Raw genomic sequence first — 22705 nt, forward strand, 5'->3', positions numbered from 1 at the left:
CTGCTACTCTACAGACAGCCTGTGTGGGCAAACAGAGTACTGTTCTCTATGACTGAGGGATTTCTTCAGAAACACCTTAGCAACTTCAGGTTCAATTTGGAGACATCTTTGTTGAATGGCCCTAACTGCCATGAATAGTGAAGGAGAGATTGGCATTTGCTTCCTTCACTACTGCCTCCCTTAACTTTGCTCCAGAGTCAGATCTCATGGGTCTTCATGTGGAGGGGAAGAGAGAAAACAGCCCCTTAGCAGTGGGTGCTAACACCAACCAGGATATCCCAGACACATCTGATTTCAGGTTTCCATTCCAGTCTCCAGTGAAGATGATACAAGTCATCACATCTACACAGAGCCTCCTCCTGGTGAACTTATGTAACCTGGTCCCCAGTTAACATTTGTGTGATATCTCCCCTGGTAGAAAGATATCTAAAGAGGATAGTCTAATGCTAAGATTACTCTATAGCATTTTAGGAGCTCTCACACTGACATGCTCAAGTCTAGAAAAGACCAGTGTTCACAGGCTATCAGACATAGACATCAGGTGAAGATGAAGATGGCTCCTAAGAAATCTGACTACAGAAACAGATTCCACAGGCAAGATCATGAGGTCTGGCAATAGAGGAGCTATAGGAAAGGGTCCCTGGATCACAAGTAATAGTAAATATACTAAGTGATAACAACAACAACAATAATGAAAATAATAATAGCCAACATTTAGGTATTGCTAAGGGCCAGGCACTGTTCTCAAACACTTTACATATATTAGTAGTAACACATTTAATCCTTACAGTCATTCATTGGAGCAGAGCTTATTATTGCTATTTTACAAATAAAGAAACTGAGGCATGAAGAGGGTAAGTGAATTTTCTGAAGTCATACCAATAGTCACTTATAGAACTGGGACACAAATCTAGGCAGTTCGTCACTTGTCTGTGCTCTTACCGAGTAGGTTCAAGTGCCTCCCTATAACTCAGTGTTCTCAAGCCTACAACATACCTGCCCACTCCCATGTCTAGAACTGGCAGAGGAAAATATGCTTGTTAACTCTTTTAAAAACCTGAGGGAAAATAAAGATCAATTATAAGGCTTCATAAAGTTCATCTTTAAGTTAAAGATTAAAGAATGATAATTATTAGTGAAAGATTAAAATGAAGTTTTAATAATTACTACTGATACATTATTATCATATGATTGTTTTTTGAAGAATAAATGACAAAATTATGATTTGGTTTGATAACCTTGTGTTTTTTAAAAACTTAAGATTTAAGGGGGGAAGAGAAGGATTGCCCTCTTGATGCAGTCAGGTTTTCATCAAGACCTACAATCACAAATTGCCAGATAGAGAGGGGAAGGATGAGGTTAAATGTCACTGCTGGGTGATATGCAAATCACTGTTCTGAATGAGGGGTTTAGGGTAGGACTGCCAATCATTCCAAGGTGAAGATGATCTTTCACCTCTGCTGAACCACCCAGCGAGTATCTCCCTAAAGTGGGACTCCTTTTTATTCTAGTGATCTTCCTGGGAGCAAACTTTTTGAATATAGGACAAAGCTAGAACTATGTAGAATTAATTTGCTTAATTATGTCAAAGCCATTGTTTTATGTCTCCAACCTAAATGGTTTAATACCCATTTATAGCTACTTCTTCAATTTCATTAAGACATACTCTTACTTAAGTAAGACTACTCTCCAAATGAATCACTGAATGAAAAGTATCTTTTAAGTAAAGGTAACTTGTCAGATATTAAGAACTTCTGCTTCCAAGTATGATAAACTAAAATCATACCAGACAACAGGTAAAAAACCTAGACACAATACAAAAACAACTACCTGACAGTACTAGAGTGAACAGAAGCAGGCACACTGGTAGGGAGGTAATATACATTTAAAATTACCCCATGGGAACAACTAAGAAAGTGGAAGACCTCTCAAAAGACAAGAACACCAACCAAGTCTAATCTCAGATGAACCAGATGTTGGAAATTAGTGAATGAGGGTTTCAGAGTATCTATTCTTACTATCCTAACCAAGAGAAAACAAAATATGCTCACAGTCAATAAAAACCACAGGATATCTCAGTAGAAAAAATATAAATGATATAACAAAGCCAAATGGAAATTCTAGAACTGAAAAATACCATTTCTGAAATAAAAAATTCACTGGATATACTTAACAGCCAAATGGAGCTGACTCAGGAAAGAATAAATGAACTTGAAGATAGAGCAACTGAAAATATTTAAGGAAATGACAAAAAGAAAAAAAAATTTTAAATGAACAGTCTCAGGGACCAATTACATGCTATCAAAACAGTCTACTATATGTTTGGAGAGAATGGGGCTGTTACATTTTCATATTTTCACCCAGCTAGCTTATTCTCCAAACCTAGGTCCTTCCATTGGGGTCTCAAGTACTATTGAAAACTATACTTTGGCCACAAGACTCTTCTAGATTTATCCTCAGAAAATCTAGAATGTCTCTATTCTCTCGAGCTCCCCAGTCTATCCACAAGTCTGACAATAGTACCTCCTCACCACTCCTCAAGAAGTTGGTTTAAAATTTTCCCATTGTTACACAAAGAAAAACAATCACATCTTACTAGAGCCAACTAGAGCCTGTCATAATCATAACAACTTAATTCCTCATAGACACAGAAAAAGAACAAGGCTCACCTTGCCGGGATCCATCTCTATTTATGGTTTCTGACAGGCTCGGGGTGAAGAGGCACACAGCATGCTGAAAGGTAGGGGAACTCTGCATCATGAGTGACTGGCAATATTCCATGACATTGGCACAAATCTACAACAAAGAGCAGTAAAAAAATTATTAGCTCCCAAATGTCTTAATATCATTGAAATCCAGATATGAAGAACAAAGTTATGATCAAATTGTAAAATGACAAAAAAGTTATAAATCAATATATAAAATTACTCAAATGTTACTTTTATCAAATATTTCTAAAACATAAAAATCTTAAAGAGTAGGTACACAGTTCTCACTCCCCTTACCTGTTGCATAGCGAGTTCGATCTCATCTTTCTTGTTCACTCTGTCTCCTTCCACATTATCATCTTGAAATTTAAACTGACGGAGTCTGTCAGAGCCACCAAAGCGACTTAGTAATCCCAAGCACTGGCGCTAAAAAAGGAAAGATATTTTGTTAAAATCTAGTTAAATGTTTAAAATTAGCAGCCTCTCTTTCTTGAGGGCTATAAAAAAGAAAAACTCAGGAGAGTGGAATCACTCTTTAACACGTCTGATTTCTTATTCTAATGGAGGCAACTAAAGTTAGCACTATTAAATTCACCTTTTCGCAAATGTCTGTGCTTGGCAGTCAACTCATTACAAGAATACCAATTTGTTTTTAGCAGTGAGTGAATCCCAACTAGAATATAAGTGTTTGCCAAAGAATTCTCTGTATCACACCAAATAATTCCTTGGTACATACTCATTAAAAAAACACAATAAACAATGAGAAGCAAAGTGAAATGGCAAAGAGAAAACAATCTGTAACAAGCACAGCCATGCCCTAACTGGTTTGGCTAGGTGAGTAGAGTGTCGGCCTTCGGGCTGAAAGGTCCCAGGTTCAATTCCAGTCAAGGGCACATGCCTGGGTTGTGGGCTTGATCCCCAGTGGGGGGGTGTGCAGGAGGCAGCCGATCAATGATTCTCTCCCATCATTGATGTTTCTATCTCTCTCTCCCTTTCTCTGTGAAATCAATAAAAATATCTATAAAACAAAACAAAAACAAGCATGGCCATGATAACTGTCCACAAAAGCTCAAATTTAAAGGCTGTTACTCCCATGATAATTTCTGGAGACTTCATAAAGGGGCCACATTTCTAGAGTGATAGTAGCAATTTCTACCTTCCATAATACCTTATTTAAACTGATATTTAAATAATAAGTTTGGATAAGGCAAAACATATTAAGGAGACTATTATATAAACTCATTTTATCAAAACAGTTATGTCTATTTTTAACATTTATAACTGGCTGTTTGCTATTCTTACAGATAAAACAGATGCACTAAAACATGTCCAAGAGGTCAACTTATGAATAATTCGTCAAAGATATTTTTTTCTCCCTACCAATGAAAAATATGAAAAGGCTGAGGGGAAAAAAGGAGTATTTGGGTTTTGTTGGTGAGAGTGCAACCCTTTTTGACAATAACTCAAAATGCACTATGTGTATATCCTTGGACCTAGTGATACTGGTTATGTTATTTAATCTATGGTTTAAAATTTTGTATACAAAAATGCTGAAGGCAGCATTTACTTCAGGAAACTTGAAAAACAGTTTATGAAAAGAGGATTGGTTAAGAAAGTTACTGTATCAAAAACAATGGAATATAAATTCTAGTACATAAATATAATTATTCTATAGCCAATAAAAAGTGAAGAAGATGAAAGCAGGCCAGGAGGCTCGCAGAAAGATTGTGATATCCAATTGATAAGCTATCTAATATGTCTGAATATACTGATAGGAAATTACACAATTGGAGAAGAGTTTGTGAATAAATTAGAAATAGGTACATAAAAGTCAAGCAAATAAAAAAAGAAAAGTACTTATTCTAGGGAAAATAATGTTACACAGAAAAGTAATATATTGTCCATGGATATTACACAGTAATAATAATATAACGCCAAACATTGATCTAATCAAAATTATGGTATAGTTATGCTGAATTGGGGGGGGAGGGGTAATAAGAAATGCACATATATTATGATGAAAGAAAAGGAGTAAAGAGATCTAGATTCTTTACTAATGGAAAGTCAATGATGATTCCTAAAATTGGATAATCAAGTAGTAGCAATATAAGCATGTTATTTAGAGATAACAAGAATCAATTAAAATAGTTGAAAGGGTTTGCCCAAATCCAGACAGCAGATTGGGGAGGATGAGTGAAGGGACTGTTGTATTTTGCTAAAAGTCTTACAACTCCTCTTTAAAGAAATAAGAATCAGTTACCTGGAATCTTCCAATATGTCCCTGTAGCTCCATTAGGGATCCTTCATTTATATCAACATCCAGTTCACTTAATATACCTAGAAAATTTGGAAGGCCTTTAAATAGTTTTATAATCAATAAAATAAAAACATTAAAAAGCTAAAAGGAGCAGTTCTAGTATTTTATAATCTTTATTTGCATAAATAGATACAGACTCTACCAAGAGGATTTTGGAGAAATTTAGATATGCAATCTAAATCTAGATCAATTAGTGATTTTAAAAGGCACTTTTTAAAGTTTTTGAGAAAAACTTACTTTTTATCTATACCTGTAAAAGTTAAAAATTTCTAAAGTCAGCAGTAAATTATTTTTTCATGAAAGAGTTTAGAATATAAAACACTAAGAATAAAATGCATTTCTTTTACGTTTTCTAGGTATCGTATCATTTGATTTTTCTTTTCCTTTAGTCAAACTAGTTTTGCACATATGCAAAGGTTTCCATTCAACTTCTCAGTTTGGACCCATTTCAAAATTCCTAAATCAAGCTGATCAATTTCTTACAATACCATGGACTCTCTTTATGTCTATCTTGCCCTCCAAGAAAACCCAAAGGTCATTCTCCCATTAGTTTCTTTCTTTCTTCCATGACCATGGACATGCTGAGGAGAACCTACCTGAACTTGTCTTAGCCACCCTAACTTTCTATGCATTTTCACAACCTCTTTAATTCATTTATTTCCAAGCATATGCTCCATAGCCTATAATCCAGAATCATAGCCTTTGCTCCTTATGACAGTCCTCTTTGTAGATTTTTTGGCCCATGACCTCAACACAAACCTACAGGATATACTGGCACATGCTGGCTTGTAATGCCTCACTTGAGCTTCATTACTCCACTAGATGCCGGCCCTGCCCACCTCCTCCTCTGGGAGTCTGCTCCCAGATTCACTTTCTTTTCCAGCATACTAAAACTTCCCTGCCACAAAGGGTTTTTCCTCACTACAGTATTTGAAATGTGTCAGGTCTCTCTTATATTCCAAAATAAGGCAAAAACCTGGTTCATGTCAAATTCTTGAAATATTTTCTCTGTATTTGCTGCTTGTAATTCTTATGCCTTTCTTTCCCAATTAACCGCCCTGAAAACTGGATTTTGTACCCAACACTATCATGGAACTGCGGCTTTTTCCTTTGTCCTCGAACATTCTGTACTTTGTAACATATGTTGCTATTCCCCATTATTTCCCTTTTTTTGGTTTTGTTTTGTTTTTTACCCCTGCACATCAACTGCTGCTTCTATTTAAAAAGACCACCAATTCTCAGTTTCTATAGAACCCTTTTGTTAAATGCCACCTGACTACTCTGTGTACCATAAATATCACTTTCAACTTCAAAATCCTTTTCAGAATATCTGTGGGTCATAGAAAAATTAACCTGCCAATAAGTATTTGAGGAGGTGTGACATATCCAGTACTGGGCTAGGCAATATGGTGTATACAAAGTTATAAATGGACTTATAATTTAATGGGAACATTTAAGACTAATTAATATTATAGAATAATACAAAACAGTATGTAATCAAGGACCAAACTGTACAGAGTAGGGTTGATAGGAATGAAAATTGTTTTAAAAATTGGAAGGGTATCTGGCATTATCTTTTTTTTTTTTAATATATTTTATTGATTTTTTTAAATATATATATATTTCTGACCAAGCAATGCCAGAAATGTATCAAGCCTACCAGCTCAAATTAGCAAAAATGCACGCGCGCGCACACACACACACACGCGCACACACACACAAACACACGGTTATTAAATACCACACAGTTGAGTTTATATATATATATATTTATATATATTGATTTTTTACAGAGAGGAAGGGAGAGGGATAGAGAGTTAGAAACATCGATGAGAGAGAAACATTGATCAGCTGCCTCCTGCACACCCGCTACTGGGGATGTGCCCGCAACCAAGGTACATGCCCTTGACCGGATCGAACCTGGGACCTGTCAGTCCACAGGCCGACGCTCTATCCACTGAGCCAAACCAGTTTTGGCATAGTTGAATTTTTAAGACTGGAAACAGTCAACATATCATAGGGGTCTGGTTAAACAACAGAGGTCTGGTTAAGTATGTCACAACTGGAAAACTACGCAGTTAATTTAAAAGAATGAGGTAGGAGCTATTTGTGCTGATGAAAAAAGATAAAGACACGATGGAAAAAATGTTACAGAACAATATGTATGGTATAATTTCACTTGTGTAAGGAGGGAAAATTTTTACACATACCTGGAGAATAATTTCTAGAAAAATAAATTAAATTGACATCTGGTTCCTTTTAGACAGCAGAAATTGCTTTACTCTGTCCTTTTATTTTGTTTAAATTTATCAAGAGCATGTTAAAATAAATGCTTTTCTGAATAGCTTTTTTAAAAATATATTTTATTGATTTTTTACAGAGAGGAATGGAGAGAGATAGAGAGTTAGAAACATCGATGAGAGAGAAACATCGATCAGCTGCCTCCTACACACCCCCCGTGGGGGATGTGCCCGCAACCAAGGTACATGCCCTTGACTGGAATCAAACCTGGGACCCTTCAGTCCACAGGCCAACACTATCCACTGAGCCAAACTGGTTAGTGCTGAACAGAATCTTAATACTGACATAGTCAAATGATGCTATTAGCTAAACAGACAATTTTTAGGTATTTAAAAAAGTAATGCAATGGGGAGATATGGAAACATGTAATACCTTAATCAATAAAAAAAATGAAAAGAAAAATAAACTTGGGGGTTGGAATTAGATTAGTGATTCTTTTTGTTCCAACTATTGGACCTTATATTATGAAATATTTTGTAAACCAGACAAAATGCTTATTAAGTAATGAATCATTTTACACTAGCTGTTAATAATTAAAAAACATAAAATTGCTGGTCAAAGTTCCCAATGAATACAAATTACTCTCCCTCTACACTGGTTCATATATTTTCTAATAAAAAGATTAAATTGTTAAAAAAAAAAAAAAAAAAGTAATGAAAGGAGCCCTAGCCGGTTTGGCTCAGTGGATAAAGTGTTGGCCTGCAGACTGAAGGGTCCTAGGTTCGATTCCAGGTCAAGGGCATGTACCTTGGTTGCGGGCATACCCCTAGTGAGGGGTGTGCAGGAGGCAGCTGATCGATGTTTCTCTCTCATCGATGTTTCTAACTCTCTCTCCCTTCCTCTCTGTAAAAAATCAATAAAATATATTGTTTATAAAAAATGAAAGGAAACTTCATCAATAGAACCATTTTACCAGAAGATTTGCTAAAAGGTAAGTCTCTATACCTAACCTAGGACTTCTGGGTAAAGAAGGTAAATTAAAGTAGCATCATAGAAATGCCCCTCCTGTCATCAACCTAAAAATTGAACAAAATTCACCAAAAAAGGAAAGGAGCCAACTTATGCCATAAATAGTGAAGAATAGTGGTAGCTAAGAAAGAAAAAAAGAGAGAAAATCTGGTGGAGTAAGCAGCATGATTCTGCTTATGTCCTTTATCTCCTCCTCACAAGCAGTATGGAGGAAAGAAGATAAACCAGCAGACTCTTGCAATTTCTCATGGAGACCCTGCAGTCTGCACAGAAGCATATTGGAGTAATTAGGTAAGACCTGCAGAAATCGAGAGGAAAACCATTAGGAGGAGACCCACTTTACAACACTACAGCACCTCAGGAGAGGCAAGGGTGGCCTGACTTGGTTCAGTGGAATGAGTTGGGAAAGTGAGAATAAGCCCACTGGACACATCACAGCTGGGTAGAGTGAAGAAGGACAGCTCTTCACAATGAGCTCAGGCCCTAGCTGGTTTTGCTCAGGGGATAGAGTGTTGGCCCACGAACTGAAGGGTCCCAGGTTCGATTCCGGTCAAGGGCATGTAACTTGGTTACAGGTTCCCCATCCCTGGTTGGGGTGTGTACCGGAGGCAACCAATCGATGCATCTCTCATATCGATGTTTCTCTCTTTCTAGCTCTCTCCTTTCCACTCTCGAAAAATCAATGGAAGTATATCCTCGGGTGATGATTAACAACAACAATAAAATAAAACAGAATGAGCTCAGGCTCCAAGTGCCTCTATAGGTGCCATACTCTGCCCTGCTAAACACTCCCCGCTCAGGCACAGAGATAGCCCCAGAGAGGAAAAAATATTGAGGGTGGTGGCGTGGAATCGGGGCTGGTCTCAGACTTCTCCAACACAAAAAAGGGGGTAGGTAAGAGCACAGACTCAGAAGCCATACTGTCTAGGAAACTCTTTATTACCAGTATTTTCTATCACTTTGGAAAAGTTAACCCCTCTGTGCCTCAGTTTCCTCATTGTAAAATGTGGACAATGATAATTATACTTCATAAAATGGTTGTGAGAATTTAAAAAACACTCATCATTTTATCTTTCACATCAGGAGTTAACAGACGGTCTAAAATTTACATGCAATTAAGAGATTAAGGGAACTCTTGCCCCCTCCCCATATGGGAGTCTGTACTTGTTCTGCAATAAATCTAAACCTCTCCTATATAAAAAAAAGATTAAAATTTTTAAAATAACCAAAATATCTTAATTTTTCATAATCATTTTTAAGAACTAGTATCTCTTGGACTCTTGTGGTAAAGAAACATTTGTCTGGAGTTCAGCAATGTATTCAGTTTCTCTTCAATTAGTTTTTTATCTGTTAAATTTATGTAAAACTAGAGGCTCGATGCACAAAATTCGTGCAAGGGTCTTAGCTCGTGCAGCCGCAGCAGCTGCCTCAGCCCTCACAGCTCAGCTTCGTTTGGAAGGGTGTCCAGAAGGATGTCCGGAAGGTCGTTTGGCTGTCCAGTCTAATTAGCATATTATGCTTTTATTATTATAGATTAGTTATTTTCTAAAAACTGCATGTAAAAGGTAATCCCATTCTTATAAATTACCTCTGTACATCTCTATTTCTGTCTCTTATGTGCATTGTTCAAACATAGAACAATGTTTGAAAGCTACTTACCAAATGTTAACTTGTGGTAATTTCTGGGTAGTGGGATTTTAAGTGTTGATTATTTTCTTGGACTCTGAATATTTTTATAAGAGTACATATCATTTTTACAAATATAAACCTAGTACAGTAGGTCCTCGGGTTATGTCAGAGATCCGTTCCTATGGCGTGACATAACGCAATTTTCGCCGTAAGTCGGAACCCACCTACATAAGCACCTACATCACTCACATGGAGCACAGCAGTAATGAAGTGAAACAGTAAAAAAAAAAAAAATAAAAGAAAGATAACAATTCCTGACCTTAATTTGTGGTAAATAAATAAAAAACATAAAGCACATATGTACATACGTCAAAATGACAGAACTTTTTTTTAATAAATAAATGAGATGGTGATGTTAACCATGAAACGACGTACGTCGTCTGACGTAACCCGAGGGCTGCCTGTACTTCCAAGTAATAAAAACCTCATTCTATTAAGTGCACGTGTAAGTTTGAAAAGAATTACTAAAAGTCCGTTCAACACACTCAACTCACCTGGAAGTGCTGCTTTACTTATAATTCCTGTGAGCAGAGCCAGTTCCTGCAAAGACCCGGCACTAACGTCCTGGCAACGCAGGATTGCTTGTATGGTATCAGAATGCGAAATGAGAAACTGCAACACCTAAGCCGAGAAAAAGGAGGAGAAACAAAGACACAGAAGTGAAAGAACAGCCCTAGCTGGTTTGCTTCAGTGGACAGAGCGGTGGCCTGTGGACTGATGGGTCCCAAGTTCGATTCCAGTCAAGGGCACATGACCAGATTGCGGGCTCAGATCCCCAGTAGGGGGCGTGCAGGAGGCAGCCAATCAATGATTCTCTCTCATTGATGTTTCTTTCTCTCCCTCTCCTTTACTCTCTAAAATCAATAAAAATATATTTTTAAAAATAAAATAAAAAAAGAAGTGAAAGGATAGAAAATTATAGATGTATAACTCATCGTTTTTGTAACTGAAACAAGTAATTCAATGTAATGAAGAATATTAAACAAGCAACTATCTTTTGCACTTACACAGTTTATTTCTTGAAGAAGCAAACACTTACCTAAAATTCTTAAGAAAGCTAAGGGATTACTTCCAAGTTTAAAAATTAATATATTTAGCCCTGGCTGGGTAGCTCAGTTGGTTAGAGCATCTTCCCAATATGCCAACGTTGTGGGTTCAATCCCCCCCTGTCAGGGCACATACAAGGAGTCAACCAATGAGTGAATAAATAAGTGAAACGACAAATCAATGTCTCTCTCTCTAAAAATCAATCAATAAATTTAAAAAATTAATATATTTAGAGGTTACTGTAGAAGATTATAACTTAGAAGTAGTGTATGAAAACTATTGTTTGAACCCTATTTTATTTCTTTTATTTTTGTCCAGATGGAACCAGAACATGAGTTTAAAATCAGTGGGTATGAAAATGAACTACTGAAGTGGCTCTATGAAAGTCTGCTAATGTGACATGGAGAGAATCACATAAAAGCTTTTGTTTAGTTCTCTTCTCCTTTGGACAGGGTAAAATGACTGAGCTCAAAACCCTTACCTCCAAACTCTGCCTTTCCACCTGGGATTTACAGTGCACCATCATGGAGAACTCTATTTTCACATACAAGGTGTCCTCAACTTGATCATAAATGCTGTCACAGAGATGATGCCCAAACAAGCCGAACACGTGAAGTCACTCAGGAACAGTGTCCCCTTTCAATTTTTCAATTCAGATTCCTGATCTTAGCCCATAATCACTGGACTGGGAGCTCAGTAATCTGTATTTTTTAAAGATGCTCCTTAGGAGTAAGTCTTAGGAGTAAGACTGGTATCAGAGAACCGACGTCTTATACCACTATGGCCAACTTCTACTAAAAAGTCTTAATCATAATACTGTAGAAGACAAAGAAAGTGTTTAAGTATTAAAGAATTGACTCAAAGGCCAGCATGAAAGGGTAGAATATCACTTAGACCAGGCGTCCTCAAACTACGGCCCACGGGCCACATGCGGGTGTTTTTGCCGTTTTGTTTTTTTACTTCAAAATAAGATATGTGCAGTGTGCATAGGAATTTGTTCATAGTTTTTTTTAAACTATAGTCCGGTCCTCCAATGGTCTGAGGGACAGTGAACTGGCCCCCTGTTTAAAAAGTTTGAGGACCCCTGACTTAGACTAATTCAGTACAAAATAAGGTGGCATCTTAGAAACAGCGGCATTCTATCTTGATGAGATAAGCCTGAACTGATGGCAGGAAAAGCAGACAAATTACCATAAGTTATTAGGACATAGTTCCTGAGGGTATCACAGTAATAGAGAAATACAATAAGACTGTAGATTCATAATGACAAGCCTAATTAATCAGTGAAAGGCTAAATTATATATTGTATTATTATTAGTTTAAAGAAACTATATATATATATGTGTATGTGTGTGTGTGTGTGTGTGTGATATATATATATACACATATATATATATATTTCACTGAAAAGCAATGAAAATAAAACTAATTTCTGGTGTGCTCAAAAAATTATTGAGTTTGAAAATTCACTTTTTTAAAATATATTTTTTTATTGATTTCAGGGAGAGAGAGCTAGAAACATCAATGATGAGATGTGCCCTTGACAGGAATCGAACCCGGGACCCTTTAGTTCAAAAGCCGACACTCTACCCACTTCATTGTCTAAATATCACAACTAAATGTGGTGTATCATCTATCTTTTGTATTTACTGCAAGGCCTAACATGGTGTACAGCCTCAACTCAATAAATACCTGGTTAAATTACATTTTAGAAACCAGCTTATTCCTATCACAATAACAGTTTCCTTTACTGAAGAACAAATTTAGATCTCTTGCTTTCCATCTCACTATTCTATTAATTAGCTGTGGTGTTTCATTCAAACAAAGTTAAAAACAGGCCAATGAAGTTCAGAGTAAAGTACAGGGCCCTGTTTTCGATACCCAGGTGGGCCACAAACAGGATGATTACAAGTCAATTCACTCATGCTTTCTATCCTAGGGTTTCTGCATTTGTAACATGAGGATTTGGCATGAGACAATTTCTACATTAAGTTCCCGTTACCTGCCCTGCTGCCTGCAAGTGCTGGGCCATGCTAGACGTGAGGATGACCTGGCACAAGCGGAGAGCTGGAAGGAGAATCTGACGGTACCGGTCCACTGGAGTCGGGATGAACACGGGAGGGTCCCTCATGCCAAACATGCTTCATTCATTCCCACCGAACAAGGAGAGAGCAACAGGGTAAGGGTTAAGGTACACGCACACGTCCCTGACCATCTATCTCCATGGCAAACCACCACAGAAGTTATTTTAAAATCCTTAGTAAGAAAATCTGCATAGTTTGAAAAGGCAATGCTTGAAATTTCCTAAATATATTTATTCTACTCGAAATGTTCCCTTGGGCCATAGAGACTATGAGTAAGAAACAATAAAAACAAGTCTTTCCCCAAATTTACCTCTTCTGTTCCCAAAGCCAAAAATGAATCTGCATTTGTAGTCTATTATATTTTTAAAAAATTTTTAAGTTAAAATGAGGTTGTAAAAGTCGTTTGACTTTTAAAGATTAAGTCTCAGATCATTGTAATTATAAAATTATTACCTATTATAAATGTTTACTTTTAAAGTTTTAGACTAAAGAAAATGGTTGCCTGCTGAAGAGAATAGACAGAGAATATGAAAATAAAGAAAATAAAACGAGAAAGGCTTTGCACAGACAAGTGCCATGATCTGAGAAATGTAATTAACTCAATCCTTTTTGTGTAAGGTGAAAATAGTAACTCTCATGTTTAAAATTTTAAAAAGCAACATTAACCAATTTTTTTGGAGGTAAAATAGTTCTATCGTTAGTCCTGAAAAATTCAAATATTCAACTTGCCAATGGATCTTTTGAGGAAAATTATTAAAACTGAACTAAGTGTTATTTGCCACTAGGAGGGCAGGCTATTTGCCTAACAATGTTGTAGCCATGTAGACAAAAAAAGGAAAAAATCCATATTCAAACTGAACTGGGAAACTTGCTAAGAAATCTGAAACTTAAAATAACATGACCTTTTGCTTTCAAATTAGCAAGCAGTTGGTAAAATGTTAAAATGAGAAAAATATAAACTGCTATTCCAGTCTCAGGAATAGGAAATCCACAATGAACTGTAATTTCATGATGATACTTTCAAGGACCACTATCACTGAAAACATGTTATTTCAACTACACAAAACAAAGTTGGGAAGAAAAAATTTACTAACAAAATACTCTCCCACTTCCCCATTATATTACTGCTCTAACCCTTATTAGCAATTTCCATTTATTAGTATACTAGAGGCCTGATGCACGAAGATTCATGCAAGGATGGGCCTTCCTTCCCCTGGCTGCCGGCACTGCCTTAGCTCCGGACGGAGCCACCTTTCCGCCTTCCCACGCTGCCCAGAGGCCCAGAGTGGCTGGGGTGGTGCGGAACAGCTGGGGCAGTGCAGAATGCCTGCGTTGTCGCCACTGGGCGCCATCTTTGTTGGATTAATTTGCATAGTCACTCCTGATTGGCTGGTGGGCATCACAAAGGTATGGTCAATTTGCATCTTTCTCTTTTATTAGTGTAGATGGCAGGTATGTATACCCCACCCAACCCCCCCCCCAAAAAAATCATTAAGATAAAAGAGTACTGCTCAGATGGAATTATAAACCAGTGGCAAAATTATGTTGGAATCTCTTTTTTTCCTTAATAATCCTTCACGGAGAACTTAACAATCTATATGGACACTTACCCCTGCGAGTCCATTTCTGGGCGCATGTCATAGACTTGGCATTGTGCCAGCCTCACAATCACTCCTGACCTCAGCAGCTCTAAAGCACCCTGCTGTATCTTAGCCACTCTTGTGAGAAATGCCTAAGAAGTCACCAAAGGAAAATCGTCACTGCAGAAATAATATCAAGTACTTCAGATAAAAAGAAGACTCTTATGGCACATTTCTGATCTTGAATCATCACTGAAGAGGAATTCTGGGCTATGGAAGGACACATTACATCATCTTTGTCATAGGATTTTCTGAGGATTGAATGGCATAGCATAGCTAAAGTGCCGCATGCCGTGTTTTACATGAATTAAGTATCCAACTAAACAGTACTTTCTGTTATCATCATGTGCCTTAGGGAGAGAAGATTGTTTATTCTGCACACAGCTGTACCTAGTGCCACGCCTGGCATATAATATGTATATTTAATAAATACATGAATGAGTAGAGGAGTGAAAGAAATTAATAAACAATCTAGACTTTAGTGCTTCTATTACTGTGACACTGTAATATTTTTAAGCATTCAGAAACAGAGAAAACTGATTTGGAGTAAAAGAAATGATGAATTCTAAACCGCACAGAGAATCCTGCGTCTAAAGTAGAACTAGCACATCTACATTGGAATGAATGTTCAGGAGGCAATTGCTGTGCCAGAACCTTGTTGTGGAAGGACAACTTGGCTGCCTGCCCGCCTCACAGAGCACTGAGTGTCACATCTTTCGCCACCACCAGCAACGTGAGCAGGCAGCAGTCCCATTATCCAACTAACCCGCTCAGGAACATTTCAACTCAACCTTGGTATGCTTAGAAGATACATTTCTAGCACGTGTCCCCAAATTTAAAATTTCTGAGAATGAGTCTGGATTACATGATAGAAATATTCCAAATATACTAGTCTACATTAACATTCTTTACTACATCTATCACCCCAAGAGGAAACCAATGGCGATCTAACTTCAAATGAATATAAAGCCTTACCATTTTGGATTCATAAGTATAAAGAGCTTTTAAAAGTGGAGGTTGTGGTGTGAGTAAGCTCTGCAAAGTATGGTCATCTTCCACCAAGCTGTCCACAAGCACCTTCAAATAGCCACTGTTGGACAGGTACAGAAGCCACTGCTGCTGCTTGTCCACGGAGACGATCCGATCGAGCAGAGCCAGCGCCAGCATCTGAAGGTAAATCCAAGTGTAAGACATGGAGGAGGCTACCAAACTTGAAGACAGAAATGGCCTTCTGGAAATACTCAGAACTTTTCTTACTAGGAGAATCATTGTTTGCAATAAAACTTTCTTATTTTGTTTTTTTGAGAAATTGAAAGCTATATATCGAAAATCTCGGTTGATTAATAAAAGGAAAATTTTCAGGGTAAAGTTTTTTCCTGAAACAAAACCTAATACATTAAAATAATGGTGTTTAATACATTTCAGCATAATCTAAACCAGTGATGGTGAACCTATGACATGCGTGTCAGCACTGACACGCGTAGCCATTTCTGATGACACGCGGCCGCATGCCGAGGATAAACATTTGCTGCTCCTGAGGATGAAACATTTGCGAAATAACGTTTTTTTCCTCAAAGTGACACACTACCCGAGTTATGCTCAGTTTTTTGGTGAAGTTTGACACACCAAGCTCAAAAGGTTGCCCATCACTGATCTAAACATTACTTATTAGAGCAAGGATTTTTTAAAATAGATTTTTTCCCCTAACGGTAAAATTCTACACACTCATTATAGAAAAGTATACAGAAAATACATAGTTTGATAAATACAATTAATCCATTTTGGTCTATCTCCTCCTAGTCTTTTTCCTATGCATAAGAACACAAGCATTTTTTAAAATATAACTGAGAATTTACTACAGTTTATATTGTATGCATTTCTTAAAATCCTATCTCCCATGGTTTTCAACATGATTCATATGGTAGATAATTTTCCACCAGCAGAAAGTTGTCTACACCATCTCTGTTGTTTCTACTAGTGTCTGGCCAACCTCAAAATCAGCAAAAAAAAAAATTATTCTGAGGGAAAATTCTGAACTAATTGAGATTCTAAACAGAATTAAACAAAACATATGACTAAACAAAATAGAAATTTCAAATTATAGCAAATAAGAAAATTCACTAAAATACACTGTAGAAAATAATTCTCAATATATAACATACATTTAAAAAGTTGAATCAGTTTATACATTAATAAGTAAAAGTATTTGTTCAATTATAATACTAAACAGGAGCTACTATACCCTTCCAATCTCATGACCATCACAGGCATCACGACAGACCACTTCCATGAGGGCAGCACCGTAGCTCTCAATGATGGCTAGGTTTTCTCTCTGTAATTTACTAAACACGTCTTCAGGGGCTGTCAACCTTTCCCACATGTTTATTTTGGCTAAAAGAGTTAGAATAGAAAAAGTTAAAACACTCCAATTTGATCACTGAATCATTACACTTCATGCACAACATGCTGGTAGGTATTATCTGTCAAACTACAATAAGGAAAAATTACAAAGACAAAAATATGATGATGTGAGGTGTTAAGGTCAAGAGAAACAACATTCAAGAACTAAACAAATGGAGAAAACTTAAAACTGAATTCTCTTTCTCATATCTGCCAGACAAGCAAGTTATTTCGTCTTGGTAAGTCAGATTCCTTTTACACAAAACAAGGTAAATGGCTGCCCAATATATGGTTACATTAAAAACACAGTAAAAGTGGTATGGAAAATAAGTATATAAACATTAAAATTCAGTTGTTTTAAAACAAAACAGAAAGTAGGTACAGTGTCTGGCATAAAAGTATGTGCTCAATAAAAACTTATTAAATTTAATATTTCTAATTTAAAACTTAAAAACACTATTACCTAGAGGGAAAAGGTACTTTGCTACTTAAAATAAGTCAAAATAACCAGTAAATATGGCTAAGAAAAAACTATTTAAGTGATGAAATTATTCTAAACATTGATCATTTGAAAATTACAAACAAAAAATTTTCAGGTCACACTGCTATACTACAACTTGGTAATTTATCAAAATCATGATGTAGAGCTCCACCTAGTGGTTAAGTGGTGATTTTGCCAATTCAACTAAATACAATGTTAAAAGAGGAAAATGCAGGAGTTATGTTGGGGCATGGGGGAGTGGGATCCCCATTCCTATCTCTCACTTTTAAAAAAAAGTTCCTCTGTTTAAAAAGCTTCTCTGAACTGTTCTTTTATTATTAATGACCTTAAAAATATTTTTGTGCATTATTTAAGTGGGTAGGACAGTTCTATAAATACACCATTTAGCTATTATTACCTTCTAAGAAAGAGATTACATAAAAATATATTGCCAATAAAGAATAATATGAGATAATCTGGGTCTTATACACAGAGTGGGGATTTATTTATTTATTTATTTACTTACTTATTTATTTTTATTGATTTCAAAGAGGAAGAGAGAGGGAGAGAGGGAGATAGAAACATCAATGATGAGAATCATCCATTGGCTGCCTCCTGCATGCCCCCTATTAGGGATCGAGCCTACAACCTAGGCATGTGCCCTTGACCAGAATCGAACCCAGGATCCTTCAGTCTGCAGGCCCACGCTCTATCCACTGAGCCCAACCAGCTAGGGCCACAGAGTGGTTTTTTTTTGTGTGTGTTGGTTGTTTTTTTTTTTTATCAATACAAGGCTTTTATTGTACATCTTTATAATTTCACAAACAAGTGTGACAAATCATTCGGCATCTCGGTGTTTCTATAGCTGGACAACTTAGATCTTATTATCAGCCTGCTGAACTGTTCCTTTTTCAGAAACATAGATACCATCCAAAAATTTTCTGATATCCTTGTTTTTAACTGTTGTGGCTTGCTGAATCAAAGCAGCTGAATTTGACACAAGTTTAATGTCATTTCCTTCAAGAATCAACTCATCTTTCTGGGCTTGAGATACTGAACAAGCAACGCCTGACCTCATCCGAACTCTGCGGATGTATTTTTCGCCCAAGAAATTTCTAATTTCAACAAGAGAACCATTCTCCTGAATAACGACGTTGATGGGGAAGTGAGCATACACAGACCTCATCTTGTAATGGAAGCCCAGTGTAACACCCTTGATCATGTTCTGTACATGACTGCAGATAGTGCGAACTGTGGCCAGTTCCTTTCTATTTCCCCACCATTTGTCAACCCGGAGCCTCTTCTTTTTCTTTCCGAGGAGACTGAGCTCTACATTGATGTGGTTGAAGTCCCTCCGCAGGGTGCCTCTGAGTGATGTCCACATTTTCTGGGATGTCCACAGTCTGATTGCTGAGAATGGTCTTCATCCTCGCAGTAGATGCAGCAAAGAGCCACAGAGTGGTTTTTAAGAATCTATGTACAGATCCCTGGCCGGTGTGCCTCAGTTGGTTGAACGTTGTCCCATTCACCGAAAGGTCACTGGTTGTATTTCCGGTCAGGGCACATACCCAGGTTGTGGGTTAGATTCCTAGTCAGGGTTGGATCCCTTCAGGAGGCAACAGATCAGACTGATGTTTCTCACATAAATCTTTCTCTTTCTCTCTTCTCTTTCTCTTTCTCTCTCTCTAAAAAAATCAATAAAAATATATATATTTTTAAAAAGAATGTATGTACAAAATGACAAACACTCCTAAGGATTCTTAGAAGGGCACAAGGAGTCCATTATCCAAAAGTGCTTGTAATAAGTTCCTAAATAGCAGAATAACTCTGGCATAGAGTAAGTACTATATACTGACTGGTCTGTTGAACTGTCAAAAACATTTTTCATATCTAGAGACCAAAGAATCCTATCTAATAAGAGACAAATATGCAAATTGACCATACCTCCGACACACCCACAAGCCACGCCCACCATCCAATCAGAGCAACTATGCAAATTAACCCAAACCAAGATGGCTACAGCCACAGAGAGCATGGTTTCCTAGGTAACAGAGGAAGCCAAGCTTTCCGCCTGCCCTGGCCAGGCCTAAGCCTCCACTCAAGCTACAAAGTTTCAATTATAGAAGGTAAACAAATTCAAACAAATGGCGGCAGAATGGAGCTTGAGAGAGCAGGCCAGGGTTGCCGCTGGCAACAGGGGAAGCAAAGCTTTCTGCACACCCTGGCCGGGCCCACCCGCTTAAGGCAACAAAGTTTCAATTATAACCCCAACACAAATGGCTGTGGGGCCTCAGAGGGAGCCCCAGGCTTGGCTCTACTCCAGGCTACAAAGTTTCAATTGTAGAAGGAAAATAAATTCCAGATACCAGGGCCTCCACTTGGGTTGCCAGGGGGCGTGGCCCGCCTGCAAACCACCACAGGCCCCTCGCTCAGGCCGCCCCATGCCCCAAGGGAACCCCACCCTGATCAGGGACACCCTTCAGGGCAAACCAGCTGGCCCCCACCCCTGTACCAGACCTCTATCCTATCTAATAAAAGGGTAATATGCAGATTGACCATCACTGCAACACACAATATAGCTGCCCCCATGTGGTCAAAGATCCTGCCCCCATGTGGACACAAGATGGCCACCACAAGATGGCCAGCAGGAGAGGGCAGTTGGGAGGAACCCGGCCTGCAAGGGAGGGAAGTTGGAGGTGATCAACCCTGCAGGAGGGGGCAGTTAGGGGTAACCAGGCCGGCAGAGGAGGGAAGTTGGGGGCAAACAGGCTGGCAGCAGAGTGGTTAGGGGGTGATCAGGCTGGCAGGCAGAAGCGGTTAGGGACAATCAGGAAGGCAGGCAGGCAAGCAGTTGGGAGCCAGCAGTCCTGGATGGTGAGAGGGGTCCCAGATTAGAAAGGGTACAGGCTGGGCTGAGGGACAACCCCCCTCCGTGCACGAATTTCGTGCACCAGGCCTCTAGTAAGCTTATAACTATTAATCAAAAACACTACATTTTAGAAAGCAACATTTATCAATATTTTAAATATGCATATCTTCTAAACAAGAAATTCTACTTCTTGCAATTTGTCCAAGAAAAACCTCACATTAATACAAAAAGACATATATGCTATAGATGAGCATGTAAACGGTAAAGGGCTATTCAAGAGAATCTATTAAAAGAAAAATGTGCACACTCTTGTCATGAAATTCCTCCATGAATTATTCTTCTTGAAAAATACATAAGCATATAAAAGACTACTTAAGGCAACATTTTTTTATAGTAAAATTAAAAATAATTCAACACCTATGAATAAAGCAAAGTAAAATAATGTTACTTCCATGCTTTGGAAAAACAGAGCCATTTTACAAGGCTCACCTATATGTGTACTGGGCTGCATTACCAAAGAGGAATGAGGGTGCATACACCACAGCACATTGTTCAGTGAACCGGGGGCAGGACAGCGAGTTAAAACATAAGCTAGGGTCGTGTTCGAGGGTTTGTTTTCACAGACTACCTTCATAATTTCAGAAAACTAACCATTCTTCTCTATTTTAGAGTACGCCTTTAAATGATCCCATACAGACTTGTTTATTACAGCTTTGCTTAGACAAGAGATGGAAAAGTGATTTTTAAAAATTTAACAAATCCTAAAACAGAACATATTAGAGACCTATCTAGTTCTACCTGCTTCTAAGGTGTCCGGTTCATCGGGTCTCTGCGCAATCTGTAGGTAATAAAGCAGAGAGCCATACAGGTGTGTCCTCACTCGCTGGAACCCACCACCTAGGGAGACATAGTAAAGTAAAAGCCTTTTTTCAAACTCAAGTTAAAACAAATACAAAAGCTATAATTTATAGAAAATTTCAATGGAAAAAACCTGTCTTCAAAATGAAGTCTAACAGTTTCTTCAAAATGATGTGAAGTGAAGAATCTCCAATAGAAGTGAAATCCACCACTGGGTTCTGTGCTGGAGAGGAGGCGAAAGAGCTATCAAGCATAAAAGCATAATGGGCCTCTCCGAGTCCCGAGGCTAATGGCTGCTTCTGCTCTGTGCGCACGGCTTGGCTTAGGTGGGCGGTCAGGGTGAACACAGCACCTGCTACCACTGGCATTAACTCCTGTGCTGCCTCATCATCCAGTATCTTAAAGTAGAAAGACAAATCAGAGTGAGGACCCTGCTTTCAGCTACAGTCATTAATATATTTTATACTAGAGGCCTGGTGCATGAAATTCATGCACTGGAGGGATATCTCTCAGCCCAGCCTGCACCCTCTCCAATCTGGGACCCCTCGGGGGATATCTGACTGCCGGTTTAGGGATCGGACCTAAACCGGCAGTCAGACATCCCTCTCAAAATCCGGGACTGCTGGCTCCTAACTACTCACCTGCCTGCCTGATTGCCCCTAACCACTTCTGCCTTCCAGTCTGATCACCCAACCACTCCCCTGCCAGCCCGATGGCCCCCAACTACCCTCACCTGATGGCCTGTTTGCCCCCAACTGCCTTCCCCTGCCAGCCTGATCACCCACAACTGCCCTCCCCTGCCGGCCATCTTGTGATGGCCATCTTGTGATGACGTGAGGGCGTTGTGTAAGGGTGCAAGGACAACCTAGGCTTTTATTAGTATAGATATGCTTACCTTTTTAACTACCATAAGAATATAAGAATAGCATTACACTGTTCCAAGAAAATAAAAGCTAATAAACAGAGAGAAACACATGTTTTTAACCAGAAAGGATTCCCTTCAGAATTCCCTAGGAGGTTTTTAATGGCAAATTATATAAATGGCCTCACCACTAGTGTCCTATTCAGTAGGTCTGGTGTAAAATTTGTCCATGTGGATTTTTTAAAAACTCCCTAGATAATTCTGATACACACTCTGGTTCAGAGCAACGACTATACAGAATTAATACCTTTTTCAAGGAAAGTCTTAACATTAGTATTGTGCAATTCTATCTAATCCTAATCTAAAACTTAAAAAAAGGAGTTTGGCAAGCTATCTATAATAATAAAATCGTAATATGCTAATTAGACTGGACATCCTTCTGGACGACCTTCTGGACGAAGCCAGGGCTGCGAGGGAAGC

The 22705-nt window shown here is 38.1% G+C and overlaps 1 protein-coding gene and 1 pseudogene across 1 annotated transcript in view; both read right to left on the bottom strand.

Annotated features, from left to right (window-relative positions):
* The window catches only part of NUP205 (nucleoporin 205), an 85836-nt gene that overhangs the window by 7378 nt on the left and 55753 nt on the right, over positions 1-22705 (bottom strand). The window contains exons 29-38 of the mRNA XM_008150502.3: positions 21497-21761; positions 21304-21402; positions 16998-17146; positions 15731-15922; positions 14726-14847; positions 13034-13172; positions 10479-10605; positions 4969-5045; positions 3006-3134; positions 2670-2796 (exon numbers count right to left, since the gene is read on the bottom strand). Coding sequence (XP_008148724.2) covers positions 2670-2796; positions 3006-3134; positions 4969-5045; positions 10479-10605; positions 13034-13172; positions 14726-14847; positions 15731-15922; positions 16998-17146; positions 21304-21402; positions 21497-21761 — 1426 coding nt within the window. The remainder of the gene's footprint in view (positions 1-2669; positions 2797-3005; positions 3135-4968; positions 5046-10478; positions 10606-13033; positions 13173-14725; positions 14848-15730; positions 15923-16997; positions 17147-21303; positions 21403-21496; positions 21762-22705) is intronic.
* Positions 18495-19084, bottom strand: LOC114234779 (60S ribosomal protein L9-like; annotated as a pseudogene).

This window comes from Eptesicus fuscus, chromosome 14 (genome assembly GCF_027574615.1).
Source record: "Eptesicus fuscus isolate TK198812 chromosome 14, DD_ASM_mEF_20220401, whole genome shotgun sequence".
Taxonomy (NCBI): Eukaryota; Metazoa; Chordata; class Mammalia; order Chiroptera; family Vespertilionidae; genus Eptesicus; species Eptesicus fuscus.